The sequence below is a fragment of the Cariama cristata genome, unplaced genomic scaffold (genome assembly GCF_000690535.1).
Source record: "Cariama cristata isolate BGI_N322 unplaced genomic scaffold, ASM69053v1 scaffold8663, whole genome shotgun sequence".
Lineage (NCBI taxonomy): Eukaryota > Metazoa > Chordata > Aves > Cariamiformes > Cariamidae > Cariama > Cariama cristata.
In genome coordinates, this window is record NW_009608905.1 from 11,413 (window position 1) to 22,366 (window position 10,954).

A 10,954-nucleotide genomic window follows, 5' to 3' on the forward strand; every position below is an offset into this window, starting at 1 on the left:
AGCCTCAGCCTTCAGTAGCTGAATCGTACTACCAGACAGGTGGGTGGCATGATTCAAACTGCTGTCATTACACACAGTCTGTGTACTGCTTTAATACCTTAAAAATAGTTCTTTGACTATTTCGCATTATCTAGATTTTTTTTTTAGTTTTGTTATGTAATCTCTGTCAAAGTTTAAAAAAATTTGCTGCACCTAGAACTTAAACATTATTGTGACATTGCCATAAGTAACCATCTCTGAGGTTTAGATTGTTATTAAATACACTCAAAACGTACTTCTAGGCAAACTTCTTGTTTATTTGTCTAGAAACCTCGCTGAAGTAGGTTCAAATAGTTAATGGTGGGTTCAGATAGCTTGATTAGAAAGATTCTTTTTTAATTCTTTAGTTAATGTATGTAGTTCTTTAATTATTGGTATCATGATTGATACAAAGCATAAATCCTATTATTTTTTTTACTTTAATTAGAAATAATAGGAAAGTTTAGGTGTACTTTGGTTTAGTGTTCTCTAGTAAAACCATTAAATGAGAAGGTTGTTTAAGAAGATGGCAGTGCAGTTAAAAATAAATAAAAAATCTGAGGCTTACTAGTATGAACTCTGACTTAATATGGTTTGCATTTCATTCAACTAAGACATATCAATATTTGTACACTTTTGTTGTCTATCCTAATTAGCTCCAAAAGCAGGATATAGCCAAGGGGCAACTCAGTATACCCAAGCCCAGCAAACACGACAAGTGACAGCTATAAAACCTGCAACCCCAAGTCCAGCAACAACTACATTTTCTATATATCCGGTATCCTCTACTGTGCAGCCAGTAGCAGCTGCAGCTACTGTTGTTCCATCCTATACTCAAAGTGCAACGTACAGTACAACAGCGGTTACTTACTCTGGTAAGAATTTTGCATATTAGTTGCTAGGATCTTTGCAGTTGCTACAGGAGAGGCTTTAAATACTCAGAATTTTAGCAGTTTGTCTTTGTAATCTACTGGGAAGTATCAACCAGTTAAATCATTGTAACGGCAGAATATTTTGCTGTATCTGTAAAAGAGGTTTGATGTTTGTATGTGCCTATTTTGTTACATGTCAGAATATACCAAGCATTGGCATTGCTACATGCATGGTGTTTTGTGACTTACTGTAAGGTTTGGAAAGAAAAGATGGGAGATAGAAAAAATAAGGAAACACATCCACATAAATATTACCCAGAGAAGCTGGAACGGAGCATGCTGCCATCAAACAGCAGTTAACAGAGACAGGGATGAGCAGTCCAATATAAGTCTTGAAAATTTGGGCTGTCTTGGCCCAAAATGAGAGGAGAATGGGTGCTAAAAAAAAGACTTTCCTTCAAACATTAGAAAGCCAAAAAGTAGTTAAAGATTAAAAGATCTTAACTTTATGGCCAGATGGTAATCAACTGGCATATTATAGCTACTTTGAACTTTTTGCTTTGTTTTGTTTTCTGTATAAAAAGGGATTTTAAGACTTCCTTGAGACAGAGCCTGATCAGAGGATTAAAATAGTTGAACCAGTAGATGTAGAAAGTTTATGGGGAAACTGGCTTAAAGGTATGAAAGCCCAGTTTCCTTGATTTATTCAACTTTGATACTAGAAATCAAGGACTGCGTAGCCAGATTTTAGCAGGCAAGCAGCTTCTCTGCGCTAAACCAACTTAAGTCAGTGGAATAGAATGTAATAGCACTAGCCATTCTATCTTCATTTTTTCCCCCTTCCTTTACATAATGTCTGTACTCCTTGCATTTTGGAAACATGAACAGCAAATTGGTTCTGGAAGACTGCTTATTTCAAGTGGCCTTTGATAAATCTTTTATTAAAATTCTTGTTACATCATACTTGGTCTTACCAGATGTATCAGGAAGTTTCTCTTATTCTTTAGGGATGCTTTGATATATCTAACATAACTGCATGTCTGCAAAAATGTGTCTAAAATCAAATACATTCCTGATACAATTGGTAGTTATGTGTGCACTGTGAAACATAAAGAAAAATTCAGACTGCCTAGCAAGATCTCAATAAATCGTTTATCCTGCCCTGCCCCCCCAGCTCTATTATGCAACATGTTTTGAATTAGTGTATTATGTAAATGATACATTATGTACAGTGATGTAACATTTATTTTATTTTGATCTTTGAGGTACCTCTTATTCCGGCTATGAAGCTGCAGTGTATTCAGCTGCATCGTCCTATTACCAGCAGCAGCAGCAGCAACAGAAACAGGCAGCGGCAGCAGCTGCTGCTGCTGCTGCAACAGCTGCTTGGACAGGGACCACCTTTACTAAAAAGGCACCATTCCAAAATAAGCAACTGAAACCAAAACAACCTCCCAAACCACCCCAGATCCACTACTGTGATGTTTGTAAGATCAGCTGTGCTGGACCACAGGTACCTGTATTACATAATATTCTGCTATACACTTTAGCCATAATTTCTTCAGCTAAAAAACTGACGCCTTTGAGAATATTTGTTAATTTTTAAAGACTTGATTCTGTGCTTCTACTAAAGGAATAATTAAATGAAAATGTGCACTATTATGGAAAGAATTCCTATGGGAAGACAAAAAGTTACATCCCCTGAGCTTGTACAGAGAAGCTTCAGCTGTGCTTTGGACTTCAGAAATATTCTAAGCTTTGAATTCGATTTGCTTTTTTAGCATAGCACACTTCTTAGAAAAAACTTTTTTCAAATCTATGGAATTACATAGATTTTGTGAATGGTAAGCCTGAAAGTTTATTCTTTGTTGCATTCCAACATCCCAGCTTAGTTTCACAGGGGATACAAGTACATAGAAGGTAGATACCAGTTCATGCAGTGTGTTCATGTGTGTGTCTGGCTAAACAGTTCTTACTCTATAGGTAAAGTTGTCATTATTTCATAGCCTGTCTACTCTCCAGGTTGCCAGGGGAGACCTGATTGCCCTCTACAACTACCTGAAAGGAGGTTGTAGCCAGGTGGGGGTTGGTCTCTTCTCCCCGGTAACTAGAGATAGGACAAGAGGAAATGGTCTCAAGCTGTGCCAGGGGAGGTTCACGTTGCATGTTAGGAAGAACAACTTCACTGTAAGAGTCGTTAAGCATGGGAACAGGCTTCCCAGGGAGGTGGTGGACTCACCATCCCTGGAAGTGTTCAAAAAAAGTTTAGATGTGGCGCTTAGAGAAATGGTGTAGCGGGTTTAGCAGGCATGGTGGCATCGGGTATATGGTTGGACTTGATGATCTTTGAGGTCTCTTCCAGCCATAATGATTCTATGATTCTATGATTTATGCACTACCTTCTTTCAAATTGTTTTTCTAGTTCTCTGGGTACACTTCATCAATGTGGTCTTGTAGTTGAGAAAATTCAAAATCAAGAATAACTGAATACAGTGCAGGGAACTGCAGTTTTCTGATCATATCAGGTTTTCAGTGGTAATAATCTGTTAACCAGTCCTTGAATGAGGAAGTGGGAAGTTAAGAGAAAAGCCTGTATTGTATCACAACAGCCCTGGTGGTGGAGAAGATAATTTCTTGGTCTTAGAAGTGGCCTGCAAATGCCTTAGAGCCTGTCTTATGGAAGAAATGTTCAGTGTGGGAAATATTTCTCATACAAAGCATGTTATCTTATGCTATTTTCTGCATTACATGTATTCACATGAATAATGAACGAGCAGTACAAAGACAGCTTACTCTGTGTGTATTGTTTATTTAAACAGACTTACAAAGAACACTTAGAAGGCCAGAAACACAAAAAGAAAGAAGCAGCATTAAAAGCTTCCCAGAACACCAATAACAACAGCACTTCTGCTCGTGGAACTCAAAATCAGTTGCGCTGTGAGCTTTGTGATGTGTCTTGTACAGGGGCAGATGCTTATGCTGCCCATATCCGTGGAGCCAAGCATCAGAAAGTAAGAGTTTTCTCTTGTTCTTACTGTACAAGTCAGTCTTGTATTTCTTCCCATCATTTTTTCTCAGAGAGGAGAAAATACATAGAAACAACATGATTTGAATTATTTTGTTTAAAGGCATTTAGTTCTGCTTTTTGTTTCAAACTTATCTTTAAGCTCACTGTTAGAAGGGCCTTCTTGGGAGAAAGGGGGAAAAATATTGCCATGGCATCAATGAGAAGAGGATGCATTGGGTAAAGTATGTAAATCATAGGAAGAAGTTGTAGAGTAAAATGAGGAAAAGAGTCAGTGAGGACATGCAGTAGCATGCTTGTGCCCCCTAACTCTTTTCAAGACTTTTCTTGTCATTTGTCTTACTTGTCTGGTGCTGTGAAGGTTTTGGTGCACTTTGAAACACAGTTAAGCTGAGTCAGTGCCAAGGGGCAGGGCTATTATGCATCACTCCTTGGTATTTCTTGCAAAGAAAATTGGCGTATGGGAGCAAGGAACAATGTCTTGCAGTAGACTTTATAATGAGTACATTTGGAAAACTTTTGGTAAGCGTGTTTTCCCTGTTTGCATGCAGTTTTAAAAAAAAAAACAAAACAAAAAACCTTTACCTAAGGGATCTCTTCAGTTTTGCTAGGTAACCTGGAAATTGTTTCAATGCGAATACTGTTAAAATGTAGTGATCAAAAAAGACAGTGTTGTGGAATTTGGATTAAATAACTCCTGTTTACAAATACTATTTGGAACCAAAATAGTTCAATGTACTACACTTTTGGAGAGAGAGTGAAAAGCAACCAGGCAATGAAACAGTCACATTGAAACAACTGAAGCAAAATGTTTCCTTGAGTTGTACTGGCTTGTGAGTTTATTGGCTTTCTGTTCTCATCTGCATGGCTTTTAGAGTAAATGTCTGAATTTCTAATTGAAATAAGCAGTGTGAGATAACTATTAACTATTTCCTTGTTACAGATGATAAGAGCTTTTACGTGTCCATCTCTTTTTTTTCCCCAAGATCACTTTTTGTAAGGAAGCAGTAGCTAACTTTTTGGTTACATTGATTTTTTAAGTTATATCGATGTTTGTGTTACATCATTTTTTACAGTTCATATTATGAATTTCCTCTATTATGAATTTCATATTATGAAATATTATGAAATTTCATATTATGAAATATTATGAAATTCATATTATGAATTTTACAGATCATATTGTGAATTTCTGTTCATTCTTACAGGTAGTAAAGTTGCACACGAAACTTGGCAAACCCATTCCTTCAACTGAACCAAATGTGGTTACCCAGGCTACTTCTTCAACATCCACATCTGCTTCCAAACCAACTGCCTCTGCTTCAAATATAGCAACTAGCAGCAGTACTGTGAACTCCTCTGTTGCATCTTCTGCAGTGAAAATTCTTACTCCCACGGCAAACACACCACTTAACACTGCGTCCAACAACAAAACATCTTCAACCGCTGCTAATATAGCTGTAAAGAAAATATCTACACCGAAAATAAACTTTGTTGGCAAGTACAGAAGTCAGTCTTTATTTTGAAACCTAACCTATTCTATAATTTTTTTAAGACTTAGTGCAGCAAATACAAATGTATTTAGTTAACTTTATGCATGAGTAACTCAGTTGTGTTTAAGAGAATTACTGATAGGTGAAAATAAGAATGTATATAAAAGTTTTGGTTCAAATTTTATGGGGTTTTCTGCCTGGTTGTCTCCACCTGACTTCTCTTGGAGGCTTCTCCCACCTTCATAAGAAGCCTTCCACCATTGATGTATTATGTAATAGCTGCTGGACTATTGCAATTTGTAGTCCAGTTGGTCCTAATTTCAGTTTGCAGCCTGGGCTGTTATGGCAACCTGCAGTAGGTTGGCAGTTGATAACTGGGAAACTGGAATACCCTTGTAACAGTGGAAATCTAACAGTGGAAATTTTTGAGATGAACATGACCGACATTTAGAGATGAGAAGCAGCTGTTCCACAATCATCTGTCCTGCTCTTGAAGGAGAGGCCTATGCAGTTGCAACACTGAGAGTATACTACCTTTGTTAGTACAAATGTTACAAGGTTTTGAAGTACATTTCTGGATCCATTCAAAAAAAATTACCTGATGACAAAAAAGATTATTAAAATATATTTCCTGAGTTGTTCCTATCCAGTCCTGTCTCTTTTGAAAAACCATGAAAATGAATAATCAAAATTGCAGTTATATCAAGCAGAAGTTTTTCTTGCTAAAATAAAAAAATAAGTGTTTAAATAACTTGAATGTTGTTAAAGTTATTTCTTTAAAACTTTAATTGTATTTAAAATATGTTTAAGTTTTAACTAATTTTAAAAGACTGATAATTCTTTGGCCAGAACATTGATATTTGCAAATAGACTTCAGTTTGCACATTATGTGTAATCACATTCTCATTTTATGAAAGTTAACAGTTTAACTTTTGTGATTTGTAGGTGGCAATAAGCTTCAGACAACAGGAAGTAAACTGGAAGAAATGAAATCAGCTGAAAGTGTTAAAACAACTCCTGCTGCTACCATACAAACACAGGAAGTAAAACCAGACACAGCAGCTGAACCAGTGACTCCCACAACTCTTGCTGCCTTGCAAAGCGATGTCCAGCCAGTGGGCCATGACTATGTGGAGGAGGTATTGATATGAAAATGTGTATTTTTTTTTTACTATTTTAGAGAAAATTTGTTCAACATGAAGCAGAATCACAGAGTGGTTGATGTTGGCAGGGACCTCTGGAGGTCATCTGGTTCAACTCCCCTGCTCAAGCAGAGCCACCTTAAGCCATTGCCCAGGACTGTGTCCAGACAGCTTTTGAATATCTCCAAGGATGCAGACTTCACAACCTCCCCGGGGCAATCTGTGCCAGGGCTTCTTCACTCTCACAGTAAAAGAGTGTTTCCTGATGTTCAGAGGGAACCTCCTCTGTTTCTGTTTGTGCCCATTGCCTCTGGTCTTATCAGTGGGCACCACTGAAAAGAGCCTGTCCCTGTGCTCTTTGCACCCATCCTTCAGGTATTTATATACGTGAAGAAGATCCCCCCTCAGCCTTCTCTTCTCTAGGCTAGATAGTCTCAGCTCTCTCAGCCGTTCCTCACAGGAGAGACGCTGCAGTCCCTTCACCATCCTTGTGGCCCTTTATTGGACTCTCTCCAGTGTGTCCATGTCTCACTTGTACCAGGAGCCCAGAACCGGACACAGGACTCCAGGTGTGGCCTCACCTGTGCTGAGTTGGAGGGGAAGGATCACCGCCCTCGGCCTCCTGGCAGTACTTTGTCTAATGCAGCCCAGGATGCCGGTCAGCTTCTTTGCTGCGAGGGCACATTGCTGGGTCATGTTCAACGTGGTGTCCACCTGGACCCCCAGGTCCTTTTCTGCCAATCTGCTTTCCAGCTGCATGACCCCCAGCATATGCTGGTGCAAGGGCTTGCTCCTCCCTGGGTGTAGAACTTTGCACATCCCCTTGTTGGACTTCATGAGGTTCCTGTCAGCCCATTTCTCCAGCCTACTGAATTCTCTTCTCTGGATGTCAGTGCAACCCTCTGGTGTATGAGCCAGTTTTGTGTCACAAGCAAACTTGCAGAGGGTACACTCTGCCCCATCATCCACATCATTAATGCAGATGTTAAACAGGACTGGCCCAGTTTTGACCACTGGGGTACACTGCTAGTTACTAGCCTCCAACTAGGCTTCATTCTACTGATCACTGCCCTCTGGGCCTGGCCACTCAGCCAGTTTTCAGTGCACCTCACTGTATGCTCCTCCGGGCCATACATGAACAGCCTGTGTATGAGGATATTATGGTGAGACTGTGTCAAAGGCCTTACTGAAGTCCAGATAGACAGTGTGGACTGCTCTCCCCTTATCTATCAGGCTGGTCATTTTATTGCAGAAGTTCATCAGGCTGATTGAGCATGACTTCCCTTGGTGTAAGCCATGCTGACTACTCCTGATGATTTTCTTGACCTTAATGTGCCTGGAAATGGTTTCCAGGATTAGCTGCTCCATCACATTCCCAGGGATCAAGGTGAGGCTGACTGACCTGTAATTCCCTGGGTCATGCTTGAAGATAAGAATGACAAGGCATTGAACCTGCAAAGGCTTGAGCATATGTTTACATTTTTATATTGTGCATGTTTCTTTTATGCTCACTGGGGCATTCTTCATGTGGGTGACATGAGATATGTGGACGAAGTCTGACGTAAATTTTTCATGATTTGCAGATTTGTAATTATTCGACAACAGTATGTTCAGGCTCAAGTTTAAAGCTGTGTACTCTTTGCAATGAAAGAAATGTGTTCATTACTGCGCACAATGGTGTGTCTCAGAATTGAAAGTTCTACTTTGCCTTCTTTCACTTATTGTGTGAACTTTTTAGCGTGTTTTGAGACAGGTAGACATTAACTTTTACATCAGCTTTGTTTTTTAAAAAAACCAAAAAACAAAAAACAACAACAACAACAACAAAAAACAAAAAAAAAAAACAAAAAACAAACAAACGAAAAAAAAACCCCACAAAAACCAAAAAAGTCAAGTGCATTGTAACTTTATTTTCCAGGTAAGAAATGATGAAGGAAAGGTGATCCGCTTTCACTGTAAACTTTGTGAATGCAGTTTTAATGATCCCAATGCCAAGGAGATGCACTTAAAAGGGAGGCGGCACAGACTTCAGTATAAGGTTAGTAGAAATCCTAATGGCTCTACCTGAAAATCCAGCAAATGCCGACTGACTCTTTACATGTTTTACATGTAAAGACTAGACAAAAGTGGGTACTCTGAGTGAACAGCATATTAAAAAAAAGGTAGAGAAATATCTTTCTTAGGGAATATAGTCTTTAAAGAAGTAATGCAGACTGTGAAACTGTATTTTGGTTTGTGTTTTTTAAACATTTTGAACATTGCTTTCAGGCAACCTTTGCAACATTAAAGTATGGTACAATGTATGCAAGCAACAGTAGGTTCTTTATGCTGTTTACCATGAATTTCAAATGTGTAAAATAGTAATGCTCAATGTTGTTTGGCAGGATAAATCACATAAACCCTTTTTGGAGACATTTGAGAAACAAGTGTTGCAGATTTTTTAGTAGAAACTGAGAGATACCTGTACTGACAAATTGTGTGCATTTTAATTGTTATAAGATGATATTGGAAGAATCTGCTGTGGTCAGAGAAGATACAATGGACCTGCATAATCATGAAAGGGATGAAAGAAGAGAAAAATTGCAAGAAAGTGTTATTCAGTAACTCATGATTATGCCCTTGTATGAGGGAACCTTCAGGAACAGGGCATCAGGAAGCACTGTGTAGTAAAGATGAAATGTTTTTTCAGGCTATAGAGTAATCATCCTGCTACAGAATGAACAGCAAATTACTTAGTATTTCATGTAACATTTTAATCTTAAATTACTTTGTTCTCTTATAAGTGAAGAGGGAATTCATGCTATTTGTAATTGTTGCTATTTCTTTCCTTCAAAATACTGGACAGAGATTTTTCTTCTTCAGCTATTCACTCAATGCAGTTGTGCAACTGCATTTACTCCCCTTGATTTTATCATAGACTAGTAGTGTGTGTTAAATATGTCAGAAGAGCTCTGTAACCTTGAGATGAGAAGAGGAAAACCTACATTTCATTCACTGTTTTTCTGTACTAGAAAAAAGTAAACCCCGACTTACAAGTAGAAGTAAAGCCCAGTATTCGAGCAAGAAAAATTCAGGAAGAGAAGATGAGGAAACAGATGCAGAAGGAAGAATACTGGAGAAGGCGAGAAGAGGAAGAACGCTGGAGGATGGAAATGAGGTAATGCATTCTGTTTTATCAATGAATGAGGCAAAGCTGTAGTCACATTATCTAAAACTAACTCTGCTTCTGTAGTTACTTATTTTGAATACTTGTTTTGGGAAGTCTGTACTGTCTTGTTTTAAATTAAGTTGTCATTATCCCTCTGGGGTTTTTGTTTGTTAGTGTTCAGTCCCTCTGAGAGGTGCAGACTTACTACAATTATTTTGCTATAAATTCAGACCCGCTTTCAAAATAACCATTCATTTTAGTTACACACTGCAGTTCACTGGTATTTGCTTATAACTACTAGAAATAAGTTAGTGAGGACATACAAGGATTTATTTAGAATGGTTGCAAGTGTTAACTGCTATTTAAAGAGAACACTTTGATGCACTTCAGGCGCTATGAAGAGGACATGTACTGGAGGAGAATGGAGGAAGAGCAGCATCACTGGGATGACCGTCGCAGGATACCGGATGGAGGATATCCTCATGGTCCTCCAGGACCTCTAGGCCTGCTGGGAGTTAGACCAGGAATGCAAAAAAAGCTGTGAGTTTCTTAACTTGAGGGGAAAAAGTGAAATCATATTTACCAGGAGGCACAGTTAAGAACTATAATTATTCAGTGCTACTTCAGTTGTTTCCAGTGTTTCTTAAGAAAGGATTTGGAAAAGTGAAGAAGAAATTACACGCTAATGAAACTATGTAGGTAGATCTACTTTCCAAAGTAAGTCCAGTGAAATGACAAAAAGATGCCTTAAAGACAAGTATTGTTTCTTCTGAAATGCAAGTCACTAGATTTGTGTACTACTTTTTATTTTATTTAGTTGCATTATACAACATCATTTATCTAATTTTGGACAAATGTATGGATAAAAAGCAGTTGGATCATCAGTCCCAGAAGATAATGGTTAGTGGTGGGTAGTACCTTACCTGGAGGTCAGCAACAAGTGCAGTACCACATGGGTTTATCCTGGGATTTGTCTCATTAGCACCTTACCAATGATCTGCAAGGTGATGGAGTGAGTACGCACTTGTAAAGTTTGCAGCTGGCATGAAACTGAATCAGTTTGTGCTGGGGAGAATAGCTGATACCTTTGAGGGCAGGCCTGCCATCCTGAGGGACATAGGCATACTGAAGGAATGGAGCAACAAGAACTTTCTGGAATTCTGCAAGGGCAAATGCCTAATGCTGCACTTGGGAAGGAGTAACCTCTTGCACTGATACAGGCTGGGGAGTGACAGACTGGGTAACAGTCCTGCTGA

The 10,954-nt window shown here is 38.7% G+C and overlaps 1 protein-coding gene across 1 annotated transcript in view; it reads left to right on the forward strand.

Moving 5' to 3' along the window:
• The window catches only part of ZFR (zinc finger RNA binding protein), a gene marked incomplete at its 5' end in the record, with an annotated part of 27,572 nt that overhangs the window by 2,166 nt on the left and 14,452 nt on the right, over positions 1–10,954 (forward strand). The window contains 9 exons of the mRNA XM_009697331.1: positions 3–39; positions 675–893; positions 2,156–2,403; positions 3,710–3,901; positions 5,124–5,412; positions 6,354–6,547; positions 8,469–8,588; positions 9,562–9,707; positions 10,089–10,238. Of these exons, the coding sequence (XP_009695633.1) occupies positions 3–39; positions 675–893; positions 2,156–2,403; positions 3,710–3,901; positions 5,124–5,412; positions 6,354–6,547; positions 8,469–8,588; positions 9,562–9,707; positions 10,089–10,238 (1,595 nt within the window). The remainder of the gene's footprint in view (positions 1–2; positions 40–674; positions 894–2,155; positions 2,404–3,709; positions 3,902–5,123; positions 5,413–6,353; positions 6,548–8,468; positions 8,589–9,561; positions 9,708–10,088; positions 10,239–10,954) is intronic.